General features: G+C 64.9%; 5 protein-coding genes across 9 annotated transcripts in view; 2 read left to right on the top strand and 3 right to left on the bottom strand.

Annotated features, from left to right (window-relative positions):
- LOC111156200 (rhomboid like 1) overlaps positions 1-819 on the top strand; it is a 2,833-nt gene extending 2,014 nt beyond the window's left edge. For 3 of the 5 annotated variants that reach the window (XM_022516935.1, XM_022516931.1, XM_022516932.1), the window contains one exon: positions 269-819. In XM_022516935.1, coding sequence (XP_022372643.1) covers positions 269-504 — 236 coding nt within the window. In that variant the 3' untranslated portion in view covers positions 505-819. The other 2 variants (XM_022516933.1, XM_022516934.1) reach the window with 1 other exon arrangement.
- A 1,480-nt stretch (positions 820-2,299) lies between these two features.
- Positions 2,300-4,738, top strand: LOC111156201 (STIP1 homology and U-box containing protein 1). Its single transcript, XM_022516936.1, has 7 exons — positions 2,300-2,581; positions 3,151-3,349; positions 3,437-3,602; positions 3,817-3,904; positions 4,035-4,091; positions 4,172-4,288; positions 4,367-4,738. The coding sequence occupies exons 1-7, from the start codon at positions 2,423-2,425 to the stop codon at positions 4,490-4,492; spliced, it is 912 nt and encodes a 303-aa protein (XP_022372644.1). The 5' UTR covers positions 2,300-2,422; the 3' UTR covers positions 4,493-4,738.
- LOC111156205 (jumonji domain containing 8) lies at positions 3,674-6,383 on the bottom strand. The gene is made up of 10 exons (XM_022516943.1): positions 6,258-6,383; positions 6,081-6,185; positions 5,862-5,910; positions 5,688-5,784; positions 5,533-5,601; positions 5,312-5,431; positions 5,158-5,225; positions 4,949-5,083; positions 4,771-4,867; positions 3,674-4,192 (listed from the first exon to the last, which is right to left on the bottom strand). Exons 1-9 carry the CDS (start codon positions 6,371-6,373, stop codon positions 4,787-4,789), a joined length of 840 nt encoding a protein of 279 aa, XP_022372651.1. The 5' UTR covers positions 6,374-6,383; the 3' UTR covers positions 3,674-4,192; positions 4,771-4,786.
- A 191-nt stretch (positions 6,384-6,574) lies between these two features.
- LOC111156192 (WD repeat domain 24) lies at positions 6,575-11,544 on the bottom strand. The gene is made up of 8 exons (XM_022516916.1): positions 10,613-11,544; positions 9,443-9,620; positions 8,627-9,299; positions 7,971-8,089; positions 7,772-7,893; positions 7,572-7,676; positions 7,152-7,492; positions 6,575-6,990 (listed from the first exon to the last, which is right to left on the bottom strand). The coding sequence occupies exons 1-8, from the start codon at positions 11,091-11,093 to the stop codon at positions 6,637-6,639; spliced, it is 2,373 nt and encodes a 790-aa protein (XP_022372624.1). The 5' UTR covers positions 11,094-11,544; the 3' UTR covers positions 6,575-6,636.
- Positions 11,545-12,486: 942 nt separating this feature from the next.
- On the bottom strand, positions 12,487-20,743 carry LOC111156197 (F-box and leucine rich repeat protein 16). Its single transcript, XM_022516928.1, has 6 exons — positions 20,494-20,743; positions 16,889-17,547; positions 15,765-16,273; positions 15,316-15,400; positions 14,890-14,953; positions 12,487-14,699 (listed from the first exon to the last, which is right to left on the bottom strand). Exons 2-6 carry the CDS (start codon positions 17,531-17,533, stop codon positions 14,551-14,553), a joined length of 1,452 nt encoding a protein of 483 aa, XP_022372636.1. The 5' UTR covers positions 17,534-17,547; positions 20,494-20,743; the 3' UTR covers positions 12,487-14,550.
- Positions 20,744-25,164: the final 4,421 nt, after the last annotated feature.

The raw sequence follows: 25,164 nt of genomic DNA, 5'->3' as shown, positions 1-25,164 counted from the left end.
TTTCCCCACCACTGCCTGCCTCAGGCCCCCAGCCCAGCTTCATGGCACACCTGGCAGGTGCGGTGGTAGGGGTCAGCATGGGTCTGACCATCCTGCGCAGCTATGAGGAACGCCTGCGGGACCAGTGTGGCTGGTGGGTGGTGCTGCTCGCCTATGGCACTTTCCTGCTCTTTGCCATCTTCTGGAACGTCTTCGCCTACGACCTGCTGGGCGCCCACATCCCTCCACCTCCCTGATGGGCTCCCCAGGGCTGCACAGGCCAGGGCACTTTCCCCACCACTGCCTGCCTCAGGCCCCCAGCCCAGCTTCATGGCACACCTGGCAGGTGCGGTGGTAGGGGTCAGCATGGGTCTGACCATCCTGCGCAGCTATGAGGAACGCCTGCGGGACCAGTGTGGCTGGTGGGTGGTGCTGCTCGCCTATGGCACTTTCCTGCTCTTTGCCATCTTCTGGAACGTCTTCGCCTACGACCTGCTGGGCGCCCACATCCCTCCACCTCCCTGATGGGCTCCCCAGGGCTGCACAGGCCAGGGCACAGGTGTATGTGGGCTGGCCACCAGGCAAGCCTGCATGTCTGCTGTCTGTGAATGTATATCTCAAGACTGCTTCTCCTCTGTGGGGGCAGGTGTCCCCAGTAACCCACTGAGTCCAGGCCAAGCCTTACACCAGCCCTGGCCACCCCCTCCCAGGCCTGGGGAGGTAGGACTGCCTGGCCAGGCAGTGGAGGTCCCCAGGTGTGGCCCCAGAGGAGACCCTGCCCCGGCCTCTCCCCCACGATTTGCGGTCTGAGCCTTTTTGGAGAATGAATAAATATTTTACACAGCAGCAGGTGGCTGTACCAGGGCTCTGGGGGCTGTCCTGGCCTCCCTCCCACTCACTGAGCAGTGTAAGGGCTCTTCCCTCCATGTGGACAACCCGAGCTTTCCCCTTGCTTGTCTGCACTGGTGTGAGGGAAGGAAGGGTGTGTGTGTGTGTGTGTGTGTGTGTGTGTGTGTGTGTGAGTGTGAGAGAGACAGATGGGTGTGGGAAGGAGCTGTGGTCCTCATGGTCAGGTGTGCGTTCTAGCATTTGTTAAGGTCCTGCAGCAGCTAGCCTCCTGCTCAGACAGCCCGTCCTCCAGGGAAACCTGTGGCCTGAGGTTTCGGGCAGGTGAGCAGACCCTGGGCCACAGCCACGTTCAGGCAGCCTGCGCTCTGCACGTCTTGGCTGGCGTGGCGTCCTCAGGCATGGCCAGCCTGGGGCTCAGGTCCAGCAGCAGGTTGGGGCACAGCTTCTGTCCCACAGCCCATGTCCATACTGCCGCCTCGACATGGTGAGGGGTCCACGGCCCTGAGGGACCGCCTAGGAAGGGCCTAGGGGCCCAGAGACACTGTCCACTTGATCCTCCCGTACAGCTCTGCACACTGCTCCCCTGCCTGCCCACGGCCCCTCACCTCTGCTGAGGGCTGCAGCGGGGAGCGCTGGAGGGTGAATTGCGGCCACTGTGCGGCGGAACACGAAGGCGCCGCCTCCACAGCCCCTGCAGCCGGACTCGTGCCCCACCAGGGCTGGACCAGCTCGACGCAGGGCTGCCCTTCCCAGGGACCCGCAGTGTCATGGACACGGCCATGGGCCCATTTCTCAGGCAAGGACAAGAACCGGCCGGCTGCGCCGCGAGCCCGCGGGACACCCAGCTCTCCCGGCTGATCCGGGCCCGGGTGGGTTGGGGGGGGTCACGGGTGGTGGACCTCGCCAAGCGTTCCCGCCCCACCAGGAAGCTCCGCCCGCTCGTGGGAAGCCCTCACCGCCGGCTTGCACGCCCGCGGCCGCTCCGGCTCGTTTCGTGTCACGTGCTTCCCCAATCGGCCCTCGGTGGCCGCGGGCACTCCTCTCGGTGCCTGGGGAAGGGCGGTGACGGAGACTTGGGCAACGGGGCTCGTCCGCCCTACCGACCGCCCCCCCTCCTCCGCCCTACCATCGGTCGGGGATTTCCAGCCGCCCCTGGCGGTCCGCTCGCGCCCACGGCACCTCCCCGTGCGGCGCCAGGACCGCGGCCCGCGGGCTAGTGGCTGGACAGTCGCCTCGTTCGCAGGCGGGCGGGGCCTCTGCGGGGCGGGGCCTCTGCGGGGCGGAGCCGAGAGCAGCCGACCACCTTCTTGGCGCTGCTCCGGACTTGGACGCCGCGGGTCGTTTTGCTTCGAGCGCATGCTCCCAGCCGGCTCCGCCCCCTTCCCCCTCTGCCCGTGGAGCGCACGCGCGTCCCCGCCCGCCGCGCGTCCGCCCGCCGCGCTGGCCCCGCCCCACGCAGCCGGAACTTCCGGTGGCGGATCGCTGGACCGGGCCCGAGCGGATCGGGGGCTCGGGCTGCGGGCTCGGGCTGCGGGTGCAGGGCGGGCCAGACGCGGAGCCTGGGAGCGAAGCCCAGGCTGTGCCGCGCGGCGCCATGAAGGGCAAGGAGGAGAAGGAGGGTGGCGCGCGGCTGGGCGCCGGCGGCGGAAGCCCCGAAAAGAGCCCGAGCGCGCAGGAGCTCAAGGAGCAGGGCAACCGGCTCTTCGTGGGCCGCAAGTACCCGGAGGCTGCGGCCTGCTACGGCCGCGCCATCGTGAGTGCGCCCGCGCCGGGGGAGGGGACCGGCGTCCCGGCCAGGGGAGGGGGCGGGGCTCGGGGTTCGGTCCCGCGTCCTCCCCGGAGCCCCTGCCTGGCCATTCCCGCCGGACCTTCGGAGGCTCTTGGTTCGTACGCGGGGGCGTTGGGGCTCTGAGAGCTCAGTGATGGTCTTGTTTCCGTCGGGTCAGGGCCGCGGCTCTCGAGCCAGTGCTGGTTGCCGAAGAAGTACGGCGGGTGGGAGCTTCAGGGTGTTTGAGGCCCCCAGACCGAGGACCAGGGATCCTTGTCCCTTGAGAACCCCAGTCCCAAAGCTGGGGCTCTCCCCAGGTCTGGGAAACAGGCTTCCAAGATCTACTGGGAGTCAAGAGGGTGGGCTCATGCAGGCGTCAGGACCGGGAGTTCTCCCTCCAGCAGCCCGCAGTACGCAGGGGCTTCGAAGCTGAGAAGTTTCTGGTGTCGCGGTTCTAGCCGCGGGCTCTAAACTGGGCCTGGGACAGGGCCTAGGACGGAGAAAGGGCGCAGAGCTCACTCCCTCATGCTGGCTGGCCTGGCTTTGGTCCCCAGACCCGGAACCCTCTGGTGGCGGTGTACTACACCAACCGGGCGCTGTGCTACCTGAAGATGCAGCAGCACGAGCAGGCGCTGGCCGACTGCCGGCGGGCCTTGGAACTGGACGGGCAGTCTGTGAAGGCTCACTTCTTCCTGGGGCAATGCCAACTAGAGATGGAGAGCTATGACGAGGCCATCGCCAATCTGCAGCGAGGTGGGCCTACAGCTTGTCAGGGTTACAGGGGCGCCTGGGACCGGGCGGATGGACTGGCCGGGTGACCTGGAGCCCCTGTTCTCCTAGCCTACAACCTGGCCAAGGAGCAGCGGCTCAACTTCGGGGATGACATCCCTAGTGCTCTGCGCATCGCCAAGAAGAAGCGCTGGAACAGCATCGAGGAGCGGCGCATCCACCAGGAGAATGAGCTGCACTCCTACCTCACCCGGCTCATTGTGGCAGAGCGGGAGAGGTGGGCGGCGCTAGTGGCAGGCTCCAGGGCCCCACCCACCCCCAAGTCAGCACTCCGGGGTTAACGCTGAGTCAAGAACACAGGTGTTTATTGAAGGCCAACACTGGCGAGCAGGAGATGGAGGGAAGTGAGACCTGAATGAGTCCGAGGTTAGGGTGGAGTGTGAGCTCTTCTGGCCAGATCCATTTCTGACTAGCCCCTGGTCGACCCCCAGGGAGCTAGAAGAATGCCAGCGGAACCATGAGGGTGATGAGGACGATGGCCACATCCGGGCCCAGCAGGCCTGCATCGAAGCCAAGCACGTGAGGGTGCCCCAGCCCACGTGTGGATGTGTGCGTGTTTGCGTGCCTGTGTCGGGAGGGTACCCATGCCTGTGCCCGGGGAAGGGGAATGGGGCATGTGGCCCACGCGTAGCTGCTTGGTTCTTCGCAGGACAAGTACTTAGCAGACATGGATGAGCTTTTCTCCCAGGTGGATGAGAAGAGAAAGGTAAGCTGTCCGTCCTCTGGGTAGCAGAAACTGGAGCACTGTTCCTATCCCGGTGCCTAATGTCACCCCACGTGCTGCAGAAGCGAGATATCCCGGACTACCTGTGTGGCAAGATCAGCTTTGAGCTCATGCGCGAGCCATGCATCACACCCAGCGGCATCACCTACGACCGCAAGGACATCGAGGAGCACCTGCAGGTGAGGGCCCGCGAGTGCTGGGAGCAGGACCCGTAACCACTGAGCACTTTCTGACCCTGTTGTCACTGCACACTGCAGCGCGTGGGCCACTTTGACCCTGTCACCCGGAGCCCCCTGACCCAGGAACAGCTCATCCCCAACCTGGCCATGAAAGAGGTCATTGATGCGTTCATCTCCGAGAACGGCTGGGTGGAGGACTACTGAGGCCGGGCAAGGGCCAGGGCTGCCCACCTTGCCTAGTACCCTGGCTCAGGAGGGCCTTGGGGCAGTAGCTCCCAGTCCCTGTACATAGTTTGTGTCTCTAGATCTCTGCCCTGGTGTCCCCAACCCCACCCTCATCAGTTCTGCTGCTGGACCACGAGCCCCACTTCCACCCCCATCTGGGCCAGAAACAGCAGGCGAGGGTGGGCTGCTGCCACCGCTGTCCTGTAATAAAATCTGTGAGCACTATAGGGGTGTGTGCTGGTGTGTGCTGGGCTCACCAGCCGCCCAAGCTGGCTAGTTGAGGAAGGTAGAGATGAACACACTGGTGTCCAGATTGAGTGTAGCATGCCACCATCGGTCAGGGAAATACAGCACCTGGTGGAGGATAGGGAGGGGTACAGGGATTAGTTGGTGTGGCGTCGGGTCCAGCCTGGCCCCTTTGTGCCACCTACTGACCTCTCCAGCCTGGACGGTGCACTCCAGGGGCTTTGCAGATGGTACCAGAGTTGGGTATATGTCCTGAAACCAGGCCAGCGTGGTTTTGTTGGGATGGAACTCTGGTGTCTTCTCCGGGGGGTACAGGAACCAGCGCTGAGGGCGGGAGCAGCAAGGTCACTCTGTTGCAGTCAGTAAGCCCCAAGCCCCAGCCCCCATCGTGTGCTGACCTTGCGGCCGTAGATGACCTCTGAGAACCCCGGCCCGTGCCAGTGGAAGGGCACCCCAGAACCAGCTCCTGTGGGGTCATATGTGAGCAGCTGCTGACGCCACCCAATTTAGAATTTGCTCTTCCCTTCCAAATCCCCTTTGTAGGGTACTCACCTGCGATTCCAAAGCTGTAAGCAGTAGTGGTACCCAGCAGACTAAATGGTGGTGGGGAGTAGTGCTCAAAGAGCGATGCCCATTCGCTAAAATTGTTGTCCCCAAAGAAATACAGGGTGTCTGCCAACAAAGAAGAGAGAAGGTGCAGGGATCTTGGCACCTGGGCACTCCCAGATGCCCCTGCCCCTGTCCCACCCCATGGCCAACCAGATCGGACTCACCGTTGCCCAGGGAGGTAGGGTCCTGGGGATGCAGCAGGTGCTCCACATACTCCTGGAAGGGCAGGTCCACTGCGGGAAAGGGGCTGATCAGGACTGGCCGAGGCCGCGTGCAAGATGCTGGCATGCTGGCTGGGCCGCAGGGTGGGGCAGCTCACCTTTCCGGTAGGAGTAGGTATTGGCAGTGCTCAGGCGAACCACGGTGTCCCCAAACGAGGCCAGGAGCCTTTCTCGGGAGCACAGAGCCCGGAACCTCTGAGGGGGTGGGGAAAAGACTCAAGGACCAGGCCCAGCACGGGTGCCAAGTGGCCAGGAGGGGCGCCCGCACTCACCGAGTTGTCTGTGAGGCCCTGCAGGATGACGGGTCTGGAGAAGGCGTAGCTGGAAGGGCAGAGGCACAGCCAGGTCTCACTCTCCCCCACCCGCCCCAGCCCACCCGCGTTAGCTCAAAAGGGGGTTGCTCTCAGGGGGCGGGGGGGGGTTCGCAAGCAGCCCGAGGGCGCGAGCACTGCGGTGTAGGAGGGGTGGCCAGTGCGAGGGGGCGCACGTACTGCTGCACGAACTCGGAGTAGCTGAGGTCGGCCCGACGCTCCACCGCGCAGCGCTGCTCCTCTGCCAGGGCCTCCGGCGCCCCGGTCCCGCGCCCGCGCCGCTGCCTGCGGGCACAGCGGGTCAGCGGTCCGCCCCACCGCGCGCCCCGCCCCGCCCCGGCCGCCGGCGTCGCTCACCACCCTCCGTCGCCCGCTTCTCCGGCGCCGAGCTGGGCCAGAGCCGCCAGCGTCCACACCGCCAGCAGCAAGAGCGGCCGCGCCCCCGGCGCCATGAGCCCGCCGCCGAGAGGCATGCCGGGAGCTCCGTCGTCGTGGCAACGGCGCCCGCCCCGGAAGCAGTTCCTCGGGCCCCGCCTCGGAAGGGAGGGCACTTTCGGAAGGCTGCGCGAAGGCCGCGGGAAAAGGGACGGCGACGTGTCCCCCCCGCTCCCGAGTCGCCCGGCGCGGAGCCTGGGCGCGGCGGCGCGACGGCGGCGCACAGGCAGCCTCAGACTGCGGCTGCTGCCTCCTTTATTTGTGGCCCCCGCCCCGCCCCGGCCGAGCCCGCGCAGGCGGGTCAGGAGTACTCGCACAGGTGGCCGCAGCCCGCGGGGCAGTGCGAGCTGCCCTCCAGCCACTTCATGATGTGCTGCAGATGGCCGCCGTGGCTGCAGCCCTGGCACCACACGAACAGCCCCTTGACCACGTGGTGGCAGACGGCACACATGCTGGCGCAGCGGTGGCAGCGGTCACACACCCAGCCACGGCTGCTCATGGGCCGCTTGCAGTGGCTGCAGTTGACGTGCAGCGTGGTGGACGCCTGGTTGAGGCAGCTGATGGCGCGGCTGGTGCTCAGCTTGACCACCTGGTTGGACACGTTCCAGAGGCAGAAGCGCTGCAGCAGGTCGATGTAGGACGTGTACCAGTGCTCCTGGTGGGGCGGGCGGGGCGGGAGGCCGAGGCCTGGAGGCGGGCATGCTGGGGGCTCCCCCCAACCGGGGCCCGCTGGGGGCGGGAGGGGGGCGGGGGGGCGAGTACGGAGAAGGCAGTCCTGGGGGTGGTGGGGACCCCCCCGCCAGCCCAGTCACCCACCTGCGTCTGCTCGTCGATGTCCTTTCGCACACGCTCGCCCAGCACAATGAGCACGGACACAGCCATCTGCACGTCACCCTGCTCTGCGTAAAAGCGCAGCATGTCACACACCAGGGCACTGAAGAAGTCGGGGGGCAGGCGGGTGTCGTAGAGAGCATGTGACACGGAGATGAGCGAGAAGGAGGAGTCCACGGGCGCCAGGGAAGCTGCGTCTGCCTCGCTGCCGCTCACGTGCGGGGAGTCCGCCTTGTCCTGCAGGTGCTCGGGGCCCGGGGGCGTGTCCACAATCTCGTGGCGCAGGGGGAAGGCTTCCTGAGGCAGCACGTACTCCGGTTCCTCCGCTGTGAGGCAGGGATGGGGAGGGCAAGGTCTGAGCCTCTGGCCCCACCAGCCAGCGCCACTCCCCGAGCCCCGACTCACGGTGTGCGTGTTCCGGGTCCAGCAGGTACAGCTCGTCCTCCTCGCCCTCCACGTCGCCCAGCAGGTAGTCTGCAGGCACATCGCTGCCCTCTGTCTCTTCGTTATCTGCCCACGACGGAGGCGGGATGCGTTGCAGGGGAGCTGATTCTGGGACGCTCTAGCCCCACTCCCCTCAGTGCCCTGTCCGCCCCCCAGCCTACCCTCATTGGTGATGAGTGTGGTCGAGGAGTCAAGCAGCACTGTGTCGCTCCGTGTGTCTCCCTTGCTACGGTCCAGCCTGGTCTCACTGCCCAACCCTGGGGCCATATCTTTCAGGTTGAAACTGGGGGCAGGGAAGGCCAGTGGGTCGACGGGCTCCAACAGTCCCCACCCTGAGGAGAGCCACCCCCAGACATGTACCTGTTCATGAGTGGCAAACCGCAGGAGCTGCCCTTGCCCACGCTGTGGTTGAGGCTGGCGGCAGACGCCAGGCCAGGGCTAGAGTAGATGACCCGCAGCATGGTCCAGGTCTGCGCTACCTAGGGGCAGGCGCCAGGCACTCACAAGCGGTCTGGGTTCCCGGCATCCCATGCAGACCACCCCCCCGCCTCCTGGACAGAACCAGACTCAGACTCAGTGTTCAGCCGCCCCAGGCACCCAATGTCCTGGTCCACCCCAGCTGGAGAAACGGACGCCTATGCCAAAGGCGCAAATCTGATCTCTGTCCTACGAGGGCACAGGAAGGAGCAGAAATTGGAAGCAGCGAACAAGGAAGTGAGCCCATGGGCTCAGGAAGACAGCGAGAAGCAATGTGATCCTTTGTAGAGTCAGACACCTTGGGAAATCCGAAAGCAAATGTGAGCCACGAGAGGGGGCTTGGACACCGTAACGCGCCAGGCCTGCACCCCAGCGGTGGCACTGGCTTCTGGCCCACTTCAGGGCACAGGGTACCCTCAGTTACCAGAGTGGTGGCTGGTGGTGGCCACCACCAGAGCTGAGCGCTGAAACCAGAGTAGGGTCTGGGTAACCAGTTGGGGGTGCCCCCAAGGCCACGGTCCCTGGATCGCCCCACCTACCTGGTTTCGGCCAAGCTCCCGAGCCACTTTGGCATTGTGGTCACAAAGCTCGGCAAGAGGCCGACCGGCCAGGGCGTAACGCTCAGCGGTGTCCACGAACCAGCTCATGCTGCCGCTGCCAGGCTCCATCTCAAAGACACTGAGGGCACTAGACGCAAGGCCCACAAAAGGCTCGGCAGGGTCCAGCTTGCGCTTGAAGAAGATGGGGTGGCGCCGATCACCGGCATAGGGCTTGCGCCCAGACTCGGTGGACACCAGGCTCTCCTTAGCAGCAAAGGCCAGGTCCCCAAAGAGGCCATAGCAGAGGCCCTCGGGGTTGGCACGCTCGACAGGCTGGCTGGCATCGCGGAACAGGTGCTGGCACAGTGTGCTGTCCTTCGAGCCGGAGAGCAGGAAGGAAGGGTCGTGGGGGTGGCGCCAGGCAATGCCTGTTGTGACGTCACGGTGCTCCTCAAACATGGCAGCCGGGACAAAAGGCCGGCGCACGTCCCACACGTAGATGTTATGGTCCACCATCATGGAGCAGGTAGCCAGGTGGTGTCGGCACTCAGGCCGCCACTTGACTCGGGCTACCGAGGCGATGGTCTGCACGCAGTGCACCTCCTTGGCGCGGTGCGTGGTCATGTCCCAGACCTTCACCATCTTGTCACGCCCACCTGTGGCCAGCCAGCCCCTGTAACAGATCCATGAAGCCCTCAGTGTCCTCGCCAGGGATGGAAGGGCTCCCCACTCTGCCTCGCAGGTCTGGAGGCAGCCCTCCATAAGCCCACTCGTCCCACCCTGCTGCCTGTGCCCGCACACCACCCCGCCCCACACCTGTCCTCAGGGTGCCAGTCGCAGCAGAAGACAGGCCCGTTGTGGGCAGTGAACATCCTCTCGCAGCGGTCGGGCCGCCGGATGTCCCAGAGCTGCACGTTGCCATTCTCGAAGGTGGAGGCGAAGGTGAAGTAGTCCCGGATGCTGAATTGGACGTCCCGCACGCTCTCCGACTGGCCTGTGGGCGGGACATCATTGGAGGGAGAAGGTGAGGCTCCGGGACAGAGAGCAGCCAAGGCTGGAGCCGTCGGAGGGGCTGCGGACTGCAGCCACGTGCCTGACCGCAGCAACAGCGGGGAGGCTAGCAGAAGGAGTAGACGGCCCTAAGCCTGCCTGGGGCGGACGGTGGCAAGAGAGGCTTCACACAGAAGAAATGGCAGACCAGGCCAGGGAGCGGGATGCCAGGCGCCATGTAGTTTTTGAACCAAACCCCTGGACCCCAGTTCTCCCCTGGATTGTGCGGATGCTGTCCCTGCACAGAGCTGTGGCGTGGCTCCAGGACTGGCTGTCAGACCACTGAGCTAACGGGAGCCTTGCCGTGCTGTCGGTATGCACTCCCCCGAGAGAGGCCCGAGGCAGCCTGCATGAGGGTCCCCCAGCGTCTGCCGCATCCCTTCCCCTTGAGCTGGAGCTGCTGGGTCCGCCCTAGGGAACTGGGGACCTTAAAGGTCTGTGTCCACCCCCACGGACCACCACCCCAAGAGCCTTCAAGGAGGCTCGCGTTTCCACACTGCAGGTAGCTCAGGGTCTTGGGAGGCCCCCAGTGCTCTGAGGCGACGGAGGGTTCTGCCTCATGCTTCGTGTGGTCTCTTCAGGGTGGACACAACCTCGATGGCGCAAGGCCAGCTGTCAAGAAGCTGGGCCTGCTGGGAAAAGAACTGGATGGGAGGGCGGGCAGCATATCCCACCCTCTCTCTGTCCTGGAGGGGAGGCCCTGGTGGGCTTCCTGCATGAAGCGGCCTGGAGCTTGGAGGCAGCAAGACAGACCCTCCGCTCAGCAGCCCAGCTTGGCTGCAGCCCCCTCAGGCCGGCCCTCTCCCTGGTCCCATACCCGGCCCCTCCCGGGCTGGCCCGCACCCACGCTTCTGGTGCTCTCCGGGAGCAGGTGTGAAGACCTCTGATGCCCACCACGCACTTCTCCACCTGCCCGACCTGCCTCCGGGGCCTCACCCGAGAAGGTGCTGACGGAGTCCTTCCTGCGGAGGTCGAAGCACTTCATGAAGCCGTCCTGGGAGCCGCTGAGCAGCACGTGGGCCTCGGTGGGGTGGAAGCAGACTTTGTTCACCGTGCGCTTGTGCTCTGTGAACAGCTGGTCCTGCTTGTTCCGGGACGGCCGTCCCAGGTTCCAGGTGACCACCACACCGTTGGTGGCCGCCGTGGCCAGCAGGTTTTCATCCATCTGGTGCCAGACCACGTCCGCGCAGCTCAGGTTGAGCGAGGGCTTGCGGCCCACACGGAGGTTCAGCTTCTCCACAAACTGCTCGTCCTCAATGGCGTAGATCTTGAAGATGCTGCGGCCGGCCACGACCACCTGGGCCGCGTCCCGGCACACGCTGATGGCATTGGCCGGCGCATCCAGGTGGCAGTGCATGGTGCGGCCGGTCAGCGCGCTGCCACCCAGGGCCGTGGTCACTCGGGACATCTTCTCCATGTCTGCGCCGGTAGGGGGGACAGGAGGTCGGTGACCGGAGCTGGGCTGATGAGCCCGGCGGGGCCTGTCACTTACGACCCTTCACCCTGGTTGGGTCCCCCCGGATGGCTTTGTCCTGGACGGGTCAGTCTTGGCGAGCCCGTCCGGAACAGCGGGCTGCCCCTCAGTGAGGAGACATCGCTGTCCCGCAGCTCGGCCGTCCGGTCTGCCTTCCGGGGAGCCCCTACCTGGTCCGTCCCAGCCCGGGCCAGCGCTCCATGCCAACAGTCGGATCGGGGCGATCCCTGGTCTTTCGGTCCGTCAGTCCCCGCAAGGAAGCGAGGGAGTTCCCGCGGTCCACACGGTGCGTCCGGGGGCCTCCGGGGAGGGACAGAGGGGCGCGGGGGACGCACACGGGCGCCAAGGACCGAGCCGTACAGGGAGCCTGAGGGCACTGGCCGGAGGTCGGCGGCGCGCGCGGGGGAGCGGAGGCAGCGGGACGGCGGCCAGGGGGCTTGGAGAAGCCTCTCCCTCCGCGACCACCACGACTCTCTCCTAAACTTGCCGGGCCGGGCCTGGCCGGAACCGCCGCGCCGGAAGCAGCCCTTCGCTTTCCTGTCCCCCGGCGCCCGGCTCGCCGGAAGTAGCCCCGTCTTGCCCGCCTCTCACCGGAAGCGGGCCCCCGCGCCGCAAACGTTCCGGATCAAGGAGCCGAGCTCGTGGAGGCGGAGGCATCGACCCGAACGGAGGTAGAAGCGCTGCCCTGGGCTCCCCCGGTCTCGCCCCAGCGGCCGGTCTTTTTGCCACAGAGTTTGCATGCTAGTGCCCGACTGCGCCGGCAAGCCCATCCCCCCTGACGAGCCCCGCATCCCTCCAGCCGTCTCCCCGGGACGCCCGCCGCAGCCGCCGCTCCGGGGCCCACCCCGCGCCCGGCGCGCTCCGAGCAGCGGCCGACGCTGCGCGCTGCGCGCTGTGCGCTCCGCGCTGCAGGCTTCGGCCTGGGGCCGCGCTTCCCGCGGCCTCCCTGGGCCCTCGCATCCAGCAGGGGGTCTCCGCGGCGCTCGGCCTCCGGGTCCTGCTTGTCTGTCGCACGCACGCGGCTGGCCCCTTGCTCACGCGGGGCTCGCGGCTGCCCGGGTCTCCGCAGACTCCAGGGCCTGGCAGGACCCACTGCTCCGCGCAGCCCGCGCCACCCCGAGAGCGTTTCGGAACCTCCCTGCCTGGTGTGGCATCTGCTCTGCCCTGCTGCGCTGCGGGCTCCTCGGCGTCCCCGCCCTCTCCGGAGTGAGCTCAGGTCCCGGACGCACGAAGCAGGGCGCGTTTTTGCCCTTCTGGCAGCCTGGGCTAGGTTTATGGACGTATTTGCACGAGAGAGCGCTCGGGCGTGAGTGGGGGGAGGGGCGTCCATCTCAGGACCCTGAGGCCACGACCCGAGCCAAAGTCAGAAGCTTCACCGACTGAGCCGGGGCGTTTCGAGGTTAATATTATGTGCGATGACCGCAGCATCATTCACTTCCCTCAGAAGCCCTGAAAGGTCAGGGACCTTCTCTTCTGGCCACTGCTGTGTTTCCTGTCTGTGGCCCCAGGCCTGTGCGTGTTGAAAGACCCAGTAAGTCTGACGAGCCGAGAGGTGCACAAGAATCCCGAGCCTTGGGGCACGCCGCGCGCACACACCTTCCCTCGCCGTGGTCTGATGACCTCCAAACTCAGACACGTGTTTTTACAACTTTTTTAATATATATTTTTATAAACAGGTCACGTGATAAAATAGCACAAGAAACACTTACCAAATATAAGGTTATATCTTCCGCATATACAGGAGAATGAGGTCGTTATGTACAATAAGAAAATGATTTTCGGGGTTGGTTGGTTTTGTTTGTTTTCCTCTCTCCCCTTAATTTTTCCTCCTACAGTCGTTGCAGTTGCAATAATACTTTGGACAAACGGACAGCTGCCTCCTCCCCACTAGGGAGCTGTGCGGAGGAGGGGCTGAAGAAACTGGCTCCTCACCACGTCAGCCCCGGAGCCTCCCGAGGGCACTCCAGGACAGGGAAATCTTTGGGCTGTTGAACTCTTTCTCTGCTTCAACAGCATCTCTCGCTCGCACGCTCTCGCTCTCTCTCTCTCTCTCTCTCTCTCTCTCTCTCTCTCTCTCTCGGGACTGGTTTCTTTCTCCCAACCAGATTGGCGGGGGGGGGGCGGGGTTGTCCCAAGATTGGGTGTGGGCACCGTACTTCCTGGGGCTCAAGGTTGGGATGGGAAGGGGTCCCAGCCCCCTCCTCAGCAATTGCCAAGATGTGCCAGTGTCTCCCCAGGGCTCGCATGTGTCTTGGGACTGGACAGAACATGGCCAGAGCCCACCTGGGCAGGCGGAGGTTTGGGAAGCTGGGAAGGGGAGGGGGGCAGCTAGAAAGGAGCCCTCCCTCCGCTGGGTGCTGGGGGTGTGTTGGCCACTTGTAAGACTGGACTTGCTGGCTGGGCCTTGGCTGGGGCCCATTTGTCCAGCCTCCACCTGACAGAGACCCACCCAGGATACAGTATGACACTGAGGAGGCTGGGCCTGGCTGGCTACAGGGGCTGTGGTTGGGGTCCATCAGGACTGCGTGCAAGGCTTGCCGGGCCTGAGGGTCGCTCCAGCTTGTGGTCTGTCAAGGTGGTTGTATACCCCCCCTCCCCGGTTGAGGTAAGCTACAGCCGGCTTGGTTAACGTTGATTATAGCAAGATCATCCGCCAGTCTGTCCCTCCCTCAAACACAGTTCTTCCCTAGCCTGGCCCAAGGACCTGTAGGCTTGCAGGTGGGGATGGGGCGAGCAGGGGGCTGCCTCCTACAGCGGCAAGGAAAAGGGGAGGTCTCTTGGGTCAGGCTGGCACGAAGTGGGGCAAGGGCAGGGGGACTTGGGCTCCTTGGCGGGCCATGGCTTTGGCGGTGGCCTGTTCCCCCTCGCACCCCTCCGAGGGCTCCAGGCGCGGTGCAGTGGAAGATGCGGGAAGCCCTTGGGGCTCTTCTGGCCCCTGTGTCCTGGGGGACCCAGCTCCCCTCAATCCCTCTGGGCCCTGCCCGAGATGGGGGGACAGCGGGGGAGACAGAGCGGGGTGTGGCGGGGAAGGCGGTAAGGGGGGCCGTCAGGAGAGCTCAAAGCGGCCCCCAGGACCGAGCCCGACCCCTGCCTCCCCCCCAAGAGTGTCGACGAAAGATGGAGGCGGCTGTGTTGCGGTGGAGGGCGGGCGTGCAGTGCGGGCACGAGGGGCATGCACAGAGTCCCGAGTGTGCGTGCGTGCGTGGGGCTGGGCCCGCCCGCCGCCCCCCCCCTTGTCCGGGCGGGGCCAGGAGGGGCGCGGTGGGGGGCGCTTTCACTGGGTTCGCCCTGCCTCCGGCGCTGGGCCGGGGGCGCGAGGGCTCCCCGAGGGCAGGGCCGGGAGAAGGCGTCCCCGCCCGGAGCGTGGCGGCTTCGTGCTCCGGGGGCGGGGAGGCCCGCGCTACTCGATGACGAGACAGCGGGGCAGGTGCTGCGAGAAGTACTTGAAGAGCTCGGGGGTGGCCCCGGGGCAGTTGGTCAGCTCCAGTTCCTCCAGCTCCTGCAGCTGCACCAGGCCCGACAGCCCCGTGGTGGTCAGCAGCGGGCAGCCTGCAGCGGGCGGGAGGCGGGGCGGCGTCTGAGCGCGCCGCGGGGGGCGGGGCTCGCCCGGCGTCTCCGTCCGGACCTGGCCCTGGGACCCCGGGACGGAGCTCCAGGTGGGATTCAGCGCGAGGGGCCCGGCAGGGCTGGCGGAGTCGGGTAAGTTGGGGACGGGGTAGTGGGGTGGTGGGGGTCTCACCTGCCAGAGACAAGAGACGCAAACTCCTCATGGCCAGGAGGTGCTTCAGCCCGAAGTCCTGCACCTGGGCGGGAGGGCGGGGCGAGTTAAGGAGCTCCCCTCGCGCCTGCGGGGGAGCCCACTGCTGGGGACAGGCCTTGGGCCTTGAGGCCGGGAGCTGCTGGAGGGGCGGGGGGCGGGGCTCAAAACGGGGGTTTCTCGGCTTCCGGAGGAGCCAGGAGGCAGCTGGGGAGTGGCGGTGAGGTCTGCGGGGAGTCCGTAAGCCCCGCCTACGTCGCCCGCTGGGTGGGGAGGGATCCCACACTTCCTCGCAGGATCCGAGGGGCCCGGGAGTAGGTCGGCGGGTTGCCTGGGCGGGGGCTTTGCCCGGGTCCCCCTCTTCCCCTTGCCTACTCCCCAGTCTTCGGAGGCGGGGAAGGCCGGTACCTGGCAGCACCATCGCAGGTAGAGGCTGCGGAGGGACGACATGGTGGACAAGTAGCTGAGGCCAGTGTCGGTGATGCGCACACACCTGTGGGGGCGACAGAGGGGCGCTGCCCGCCTTCAGATCACCTCGCGCCGCCCGTCATTTCCGAGCCCTTCCTCCTTTCCCGGGGCGTCCCCCCCTGCAGGGTTTATGATAGCCCCTCCCTTGCCACGGCCTTGCCCCCGCCAGGCCCCGGCCCCTACTCTGGAGCCTGGTAGTTACAGCGCACTCTGGGCCCCGGGCTTCGGAGGGCCTGCCCCTCAACCCACGCCCCATGGCTCCGTAGCGCCGCTCCAGCTACAGCTCTGCTTATTAATCTAGGCTCCCTGCTTAGACGCTCTCGCCCGCCTTGCCCCGCCCCGCCCCGGTCGTGCCCTCCACCTGTCCCGTGGGTGGGGCACGCGCGCACCTGTCCAGCACCAGCTCCTCCAGGCGGTGCAGGTCGCAGGCCACGTACTCCAGCGCCATGTCGGTGATGCGCGGGCACCACGAAAGGTCAAGGCTGCGCAGCTTGCGCAGGTTTTCGGCCACGAGCTCCACGCCGTCGTCGGTGACCTTGGAGCAGCCAGAGAGGCTGAGCGCCGTGAGGTTGGGCAGGCTGTGCACCACGTTGACCACGCCATGGTTGGTGATCTCCCAGCAGGAGAGCAGGCGCAGCGTGTGCGTGCTGTGGCCCTGGCGTGCTGTGAAGTAGGCCAGCGCCGTGTCCGTCACGTGGTAGGCCTGCAAGCTCAGCTCCGCCAGGTTGGGCAGCAGCTGCGAGATGGCCGCAATGGCGTCGTCGGCCACGTTGATGCAGTCGCTGACGCTCAGTGAGGTGATGCGTGCGCTCAGGCTGGACCACAGCCCCGCCTCGGTGAAGTCGTTACAGCCCGACAGCTCAAGACGCACGACGCCCTGCATCTGCTCCAGCATCACCTGCAGGCGGGCAGGCGGCAGGGTGTGGTGAGGGGGCGGGGCCCGCTGGGGGGCAGGAAGCAGGGCTCCCGGATGTAGACGTGTGTAACACATGCATCAAGCCGCTCTGTGACAGGTGCCCCTTACGGTGGGTTTGTCCCATCATGGCCCCGTTCTAAGAGGCAGAGCACAGGGGACCTGGGAGCTCAGGGCCGCACCAGAGCAGGTGCTGGGGAGCAGCTGGTGTTACTGATTTGAAGCTTAGAATCCTGGCCCTGGGGCAGGGGCCAAGGGTTTCACAGGCACATAGGCCCTGAGCTTAGGAGAGCCTCCCACTGGATGGATTGATTGCTTTGGTGTGGCTGTCTTGAAATTCTTAATCATCTTTGAACAAGGGACTTGAATTTTTCATTTTGGACTGGGTCCCCCAAATCGCATAACTAGTCCTGCTTCCCCTCCCCCCAGAGCCACAGTCTTCAGAGCACCGGCACTTCCCTCAGCCACTTTGCTCCTCGTATGCCCAAGTTCCCTCTGGGGGCACCCCCCCCACCCATGCACACACACGCCAGCTCAGTTGCAACCGCTTGGCCCTGCCCACACCATCCCGGTCCCTTCCAGGCCAACAGTGGGGCGCACCTCCAGGCCGGCATCTGTGATGGTGGAGCGCTTGAGGCTCATGGCCTTGACACCCTTCTTAGAGAGGGCATAGTTGTCGATGAACTCACAGATGTCCAGGTCGGAGACGCCAACCAGGCAGAAACCCTCAAAGCCACGCGCAGCGAAGCCCTGCAGGTTCACAAACTCCTTCTCGCCACTAGGCAGCACGTTGTAGAGCTCCTTGGCATGCAGCACAGGTGTGAGGCCTGCCCAGAATTTGGGCTGGTAGAGCACACGCCGCCAGGCCTTGCACACTTGGGCCAGCACACACTTCTCACAGGCTGAGAAGTACCAGAAGAGGCCATTGAGGATCTTTTCATCTGTGGCCAGTGGTGGCCGCTCCACTGGGGGCCCGGGAACAGGGGCTGAGGCTGGTCCACCAAGGGGGAGCCCCGGTGGGGGGCACAGGCCCCCAACCAGGGCAGCCCGTGGCAGTGGGGAAGCCAGGCTGGGTGGTGGGAGGGTAGGTGGGGGAGGGGGCTGGCAGGGGCGGTTCTTAGCAGCTGGTGTGCCCTTGGTGATACTGGCTGCACCCAGGCCGTTGGGCTGGCCTGGCAGCTTCACCAGGCCATTGCGAGGCAAGCATGGAGGCTTGGGGTCGCCGTCCACACCTGGGCTCGACATCTTCCTCGCTCAATCTGTGGACAAAGGCCGGGTGGGGGTAATGAGTCGCTGTGGGAAGAGAGCTGGGCTCCCCATCCCCGGGCATGTCCTCCCATGGCACTCCCAGAACCACCCAACAGGAAGGATCTGAATCCAAGTCACTCCTTCCCTGACCGTGAGCAGCGACAGGAAGTCAGGGCTATTCATGACCATGACATTCCCTGAGCACCTACTGTGTGAGCTGAGCTCCACCTGTTCTCACAGACTTTTTTGACCACATAGGCACTATAGTTCCCATTTTAGAGATAAGAAAAGAGAGGCAGGCAGAGACAGACATAGAAAGACTCTCGCTCATGACGGCCCCCTTCACCTTTACTACTCCAGTGCCCACTCTCAGTGCCTGCCCTGCCTACCTCTACTGGGCAGGGACTGCAGAACTGAAGGAGATGGTTTGGGGTGGTCTCGGGCTCCTCCACTATGGGGTGCCATCATGGCTGTCTGGAGTGGCTCTAGTACGTGTCTGAGACTCACATACCAGCCCCTGAGGATCTCGGTGGCTATAGGATCTACCCAATAATCTGTCCAAAGAAAGGGCAGACTTTACCATGATGCCAGCACAGTGAGCCTTGGACACGTACTGTCTCTTTAATCCTCCATCCAACCCATTGATGGTGATATTATGATGACTGTGCCCATTGTACAGATGAAGAAAACAAAGCAGCATTAACTATTTGCCCAAGGTCACCATAAGTGGCGGAGCCAAGGCTTGAACCAGAGCTGGCTTTGGAAGCCTATTTGTAGAGAGTTCCTCAGAAGGTGGGACTGGACACCCCCCACCACTCCCCTCTCAGGCCTCTGAGGCTGTGAACGGGTGGCAGACGGCTTGGAGCACAGACAGCCCTGGAGAGGGGGACAGCCAGACCCTCACCGTGCCACCATCTGCTCCACATTCCAGATCATCTCCTGCCCACCCCCACTCCAGACATCCAGCGGAAAGGCACTGCACCCAGGGGCTCAGGCGCAGTCTCCGGGGTCACACAGCCAGGCTCTGTGGCCTCAGTGAGCCACTTCCTTGCTCCAAGCCTCGTTTTTCCTTACTTTGAAGCCCGAGAAGGGATGACCCACCCCCACAGCACAACATGTGAAAAGAGCTAAGCATAGTGCATGGCTCACAGTGAGCGTTTGGAAAGTGGCACAGAGGCTGCTTCTGAGCCCCACGGCCCACCTTAGGGGAAGGGGTCAGGAGCCACTGGGAGGGAGAGAAGCAGGCTGCCCTGCCCTGCTCTACCCAGCACCATGCCCCCCACTGGCTTCAAGCCCTGGACTCAACCCTTGCTGGCATCCCACACCTGGGGAGGGGTGCAGATCTAGGCTGGGACCAGGAGTCTACTGGAACATGGGGCCCTCATGGCTGCCAACCCAGCTTTGGGTCCAAAGGCCTTCTTGCCCTGGCAGCCATGAGACCCCAAGCTGGCAATCCACATCAGGCCAGCTCTCCTTAGGGGAGGCTCCCCCACTCTGGCTGTCCCTTTACTGCAGGAAAGTAGCAGCCTCACACTGGCTGAAACATGACATTCGTAACAACGTTTGCTGAATACCCACTGGGATAATCACGTGTTCCAACCTCATGGCAGGGGTGTGCGTGTGTGCGTGTGTGTGTGTGTGTGTGTGTGTGTGTGTGTGTGTGTTGGGGGCACCACTGTTAACCTCACTTTCAGATTGGGAGCCTGAGGCTCCAAGGAGTTACAGGTGACCCACAGTGACAGATGGGGGTGCAGCCTGACATGAGGGGTGCCCCAGATCTCTTAAAACTAGTACGTGAGGAAGAGACCATGGTGGAACAGCAGTGCCTCATGGAGGGACAGGAGGAAGCCCACGACGGGTCCCCACTCCAGGGAGCAGGGGAGAGGCTGTCCTGTGGACTCCCTCCTGTGGGCTGAGCTGGGCTCAGGGAGGCAGCCCCAGCGTGAATACCTTCTGCGTCCCCGGATCGGGGTGCCACGATTTCAGGGCTCGGGGCACGCCGCCCACCCAGCCTCTGCCGCTTCCTGCTAGCTCGGCCGCGGAGCGCAGCACCATGGACAGCGCCTCTCCAGCCGCCGTGCGCGTGCTCGGAGGCCAGGCCCGGGCGCGCTCCACCGCGGACAGCGGCTGGTGGGGGCGGGGTGGGGGCCGGGCTCGGCAAAGTCAGCCGAGCAGGGACAGGCCCTGCGGGCGACGGGGCGGGGCGAGAAGCCGCCCGCTCCGCCAGGATCCGGAGACGGCGGAGGTGGCACCAGGGGAGAAATAACTCCGGAGCAGTGCCGATTTAGGTTAAAGATGCTCCCAGCCACGGGTGTGCACGTGGAGTGCCCGCGTTGGTGGTGGGGGGCGGGATGCACGTGGATGCCCCGGGCGTCTGCGGGGCTCTTTACCCGCACCCCACCGGAGCTCACATTTGCACACGCCCACAGTCCCATCCCCACTCTTCAGGCCTCAGGGTGGAGCTGGTGAAGACAAGCCGGCCGGCCGAGAGAGCCCGCGGGAGGGAGGGGCCAGGCGGGGGATGGCCTCAGCCCGGGGAAGGGGGGGAGGTGTCCGAAGCCTGGCTGCCCTTTATCCCACACCCACATCCTGGCCGCCAGGCCCTGCCCTGCCAGCCCGTCAGCCCTTCTGCTGTGCCCCGGGTTGGAACTGCTCTTCCTGGAGGCATCCCTGCGGCTCCCCGACCTTGTCCATGGTCCTGCCCGGCTCCCGCGGCACACCCCAGCCTCACTGACCCAGCCTGAGAATCCCTTGCTCCGTGGTTCAAAACTGGAAACAGCCACATCTTGGTCCAGGGGTCAGAGCTTTAGGAGAGAACTGAGCTTGTGGTCAGCGATGGGTCCTTCTGTCAGACAATAGGTCCCTTGGTGGGGGGGGGCGGTGCTGGGACATGTGCTCCTCTGTCTAGTCCCACCCACCCAGGCAGATGGGCTGTGAGACCCCAACCCTTTTGGTACCTGCTACTGCACACAGTGAGGCTCAGAAGACCTGCCTGGAGTTTCTCGTTAGGATGGGGTAGGGTCAGCTGCCAATCTGATGTGGACCGCCTCCTCCTTTAGAAATAAGCACCAGGAGCTAACGCTAGGAAAAGAGGCGTTTTAAAAAGATGGCCAAACTTGCACTATTCTCAGCCTCAGCCCCGGGTGTGTTGTGCCTCCGTGTGGAGCGGAATTCTGGAGGAGGTCCTCCTGGGATAGGCTGCGGGGGCTCAAGTCTCCTGGGAGGACTCCAGAACTTGGTGGCTTCCAAGCTGACAGTCTGCAGATGTCAATGCTGAGGCTCTGAAAGGAGCTGCCTCTTTTGCCATCGAGTCACAGGGCCCCGAGCCCTAGCATGTCCATGTTACAGCTTCCTTCACCTCTGGCTCCTCACCAGCCTTGAACCTACAGCCCAGCCAGACCCCCTGTTCTGTATTCCTGCTCCTCTCTCCCTCTTTGCCTGGGCACATGCTGGTCCCCCTGTTTGCTCAGGAGGCCTCCCTGCTTCTTCATCCTGCCAGCTCCTTATCCTCCACCCCTCAGTGTGATTGCCACCCCTGTCTCCCACTGGGAGACTCCCCAGCACTGAAAAAGCATCTCCAGGGTCTCAGTCATTACTGTCAACCCATCTGTCTCTTCCCTTGGCTGGGGACTTCTTGAAGACAGGCAGCACTGCAGCTGAATGGCCTCTTAATGCTTGCTGAATGAATGAATGAGGAATGGCAGTCGCCAGGATCATGCCGAAAGGGGTGTGGCTGCCAGGTGCCCAGGAGGCTTGGTGGAGGACAGGCCAGATTAAGAAGAGGGCAGGTGGATGGTGGTGGTGGTGGTGGGGGATGTAGCTCAGTTTGTTAATCCTGGTTGAGACAGAGGCCAGTGTCCACAGCGAGGGTGGTCGCTGGGGTCTGTGGTAGGCCTTGCAAGTAGTCAGACTCTTGGGAAGAGGATGGCTTATACCTCCTTTCTGGCTGAGTCCCCACTTTGGGAGTTGCACGGTAGGGAGGCTGGCTGCCCATCCGCCACAATCTGGCCATATCCAAAGAGGGCACAGGAGCCACCAGAGGAGAGGGAGGAGCTGCCCTGATTTTCCCAGTGCCACTCTGCTATTGCTGGTCCCTCACACACTTCCTGACCACAAGTGGGGAAAGGGAGAGTTGGGGACAATTTCAGAGGTTGCACAGAGCTGGAATTTGATCCTAGAACCCCCAGTCAGTCTGACTCCCAAAGATCAGACTAGGCACTGAGGTGCAGAGGGCAACGCTAGGCCTTTCCCTCCTTTCTGTGCCCTGTTCTACTTGTTCAGTCCCCTGGGTCCTCCCAGCCTGGGACCTTGGGCTGCTGGTCTCTCCCAGCACTGTCTCTGTTGTGCCCCTGCTCTCACTCGAGAGGCTGCAGGATGCATGCCCACCCCCAGAACACCCTCTTTTTGGACTGCTCACGCCTAGGAAACCCCCAACTCCTCATGGCTTCCAACTCAGAGATCTCTGCCTTCATCTCTTATGCTCTGTCTGACAAAGGCTTCCCGGAGTGCTGGAGGGGTCTGGCCCCAGCAGGACCTGCACTGACCATTTCTCCCTGCCCACTGAGGGCCGTGCGGCTGGGCAGAGCATGGGCAGCCTGAGAAATTCACATCAGGTTGATGTGTGGTGACAGCCCCAGGGATGGGGGTGACAACCAGGGTAGCTTGGGACTGGGGACACAGCGCGGGCTGACGAACTCCATGACAAGCCCCGTGACTCAGGCACAGTCACATCCCTGCCACTTTGCACATGAGCCAGCAAAATGCTCCCTTCCCGCCCCCAGCACAGAGACGCTTCTGGGGTGCAGGCTGCCCCACCCGTGCACCAGGGGCTCCAGGAAGTGAGCACATAGCCTCCAAAGAGATCAGGATTGGCACTTCATCAGAGCGAGTCCCGCGGTCATGCTCAGGACAGCTCAGCCACGTGGGACTGGGCATTTTGGGGAATGGGCTTGGGCCCCAAGCCTCATCTTGGCTCTTCTCCTCTGAAGGATCTGAGCCACCCCCCCACCAGTGCCTAGGCTAGGGGCATCTAGTGCCTGCTTCTTTGAGTTGCTGCCTCGAACCGTCCCCCTCTTCCCAGCCAAGTGTGGCTGTGTGACCCAAGCCCACCCTCCGGCTGGTCTGGCTGGGGCTCCTCCTCGTCAGTGGCGGGGAAGGTGCTGAACCACCCACTTAGCCCACGGAGCCGTCCTTCACTGCCACCTCCACTCTTCCCCCGAGACAAAGCAATGAGCACCCACATGTGACAAGATGGGGCTGCGGGCCACCGAGCAGTGCCCCACCTTGGGATGAAAGTCTCCCTGGGTCTCAGCGGCACAGGCTTCCCAGGCCCAGGCTGGTAGCCTTGAGGGCCCCAGGTCCCCTGCCCTCAGGGCTGCTTGTTTTCTCACTGCACTGGGAGAGAGGACTCACCGCAGTGCTCCAGAAGTGGACAGGAGCTGGAGGGGAGCGCCTGTCCAGTGTGCCTGCCCAGCACGACAGGTGCTGAGAGGTCTGCCTGGCCCAAGGAAGAGGTGGCAGAGGATGAGTGGAGACGGCGGGCAGCTGAGTCCCGGGGTCCCCTGGGATCTGAACAGGCCGCCTGCACTGCCCAGGTTTATGACGGGGATTTGGATCTCCCTTCTCCCCACAGCTCCTGGTCCAGCCCTAGGGCCACCTCCTACCAGGCCAGCAAGTCTCCATCAGGCCTTGGCCCTCCCAGGGTCCCACCCAGGCCTCTGCTCAAAGGGGTTGGCTGAAAGAAGGGGCCTGGGAGGTGGCGGGTAGCGGTAGGGGACTGACCGAGTGGGCAGGTGAAGCGGCATCCACCATCTGCTCTCTCTTTGGAGGGAAGGGTTCCTGTGCAGAGGCCGGGAGGGGCTAGAGGATTGGCCAGTGGGCCCTGGGCTCCCTGAGGCTCCAACAGCTAGGCCTTCTTCCCTCTTGGGGCGATGGGTGGGGCTCTCTTCCCCACAAATCCCAGGAGGCCAGACCCCTCCCCAGCAAGCCTCAGGGTGCCCAGTTCCCCTTCTGGGGCCCTCCAACCTTGGCCAAGGCCCGACCCCTCCAGAACCAGGCACATGGCCAGCTCCCCACCGGCCCAGGTGTCCAGGGCAGAAAGCCCCCAGCCACGCATCCACATGGCTTGTCCTGGAGTGTAACTGTATCTAAAACCTGTCTCATAGGTCCAGGGGCTCATGGTGCTGGGGAGGGGAGCTCAGAGCACGAAGGAAGTCCAGGACCTCAGCCAGCCTGGTGGGCTGGGGGCCTGCAATGCTGCTGCACCAGGGCTGTGGTCAGGGGACGCCGGCCCACAGCCCTGGTCCAGTTACTGGGGGGACCATGCTTCGACCAGGCGGCGCTGGGATCGGGATCTGTGGGAGGGCCTGTCAGGGCCAGAGGCCCAGGGGCTTCCGCCTGGGAAGGGGCTGCGCCGATGTGAGGCCCCAGGGGGTGGTGGCAGCCCTCTCCGAAGCCCCCTCCCCAATCCTCATTGTGGCCGCCGCGATGGCGTGGCCTGGCCCCTTCCCCGCCCCGAAACCTGGTCCGGTGCACACACCTTACCTCGGCCCGGGCACCTGGCTCATGCCACGCCGTCCGCCGGGCGGCGTCTTCTCGTCATGGGGAGCCCGGCATGGGCGCTGGCGAAGCGGGGAGGCGGCCGAGGTGCTGGCCTGGCCGGCAGGGCCCTGCCGCGCCCCGCGCCCCGGCCTGGCCGGCCCCCTCGGCCGCGCCCGGAGAGGAGCTCCCCGGTGGGAGAGGATCGGCTGCCCCGAGCCTCCCACCGGGGAGGCTGAGGCAGTGCCCAGATAAATAAGGCCGCTTTGCAGGGAGCCGGGGCGGGCGCCTCCTCCCTCCCCTCGCCCTCCTCCCTGCGCTCCTCCGCGGCCGCCGGCGGCGCCGCGCGCGCCCCCCGCCCGGCTCTACGCGCCGCGCCCTCGCGCGCTCCCGGCGCCGGGAGCCAATCCGGTTGGCGAGCCCGGGCGGGGGAGCCGAAGATGCCGAGCCCCGCCCCGCCCGCCGCGCCCTGCCGCGCGCACCGCGCGCTCCCGCCGCGGCGCCCACGGGCACGCGCCGGCCCGGCAGCACCCCCACCTCTTCGCCGCGGGCGCTCGCACAACAACAAACCCGCGCGCACGGCGGGGCGGGGCGGGGCGGGCAGGGCGCGCGGCCGGAGGGCTGGCCGGCGGAGAGCCCTGCCTGCGCGGAGAAGTGGGGTCCCGGAATCCTGCGGGGGGAGAGGACTCGAGCTCTTTGGCGCTGGCGATTGGCCAGGGGGTGCGCGGTCTTGTGGGGCCGGACCCGCGCGTCCCGACCCTTGGATGCCACCTGCGGGGGCGAGGGTGGTCCAACCCTCACCCTCCGAGCCCTTCCTGCTTAGCGGAGGGGAGCATAGCCGGCGGCCTTGACGGCCCTCAAATCTCGGCGCACCTGCTGGCTGCCGGGCCAGAGACCCCTCAGTGCCCAGCCCCCCGCAAACCCCAGAAACAAGCCACCACCAGACCATCTCAGAGAGTGTGACAAGTGCGATGAAAGTTCAAGAGGGCCACGTGATGGTGACCTCGGGAGGGTGGTGGTGGTGTGGCTGGACCGGGGAGACTCCTCCGTGTCCAGGCACCAGGCCAAGGAGTGCCCCCCGGGAGGGGTGC

Source organism: Enhydra lutris, unplaced genomic scaffold (genome assembly GCF_002288905.1).
Source record: "Enhydra lutris kenyoni isolate GAN:26980312 unplaced genomic scaffold, ASM228890v2 scaffoldscaffold45, whole genome shotgun sequence".
Classification (NCBI taxonomy): Eukaryota; Metazoa; Chordata; class Mammalia; order Carnivora; family Mustelidae; genus Enhydra; species Enhydra lutris.
Note: the sequence above shows the minus strand (reverse complement) of the source record. Positions and strands in the feature narration are given on the sequence as shown.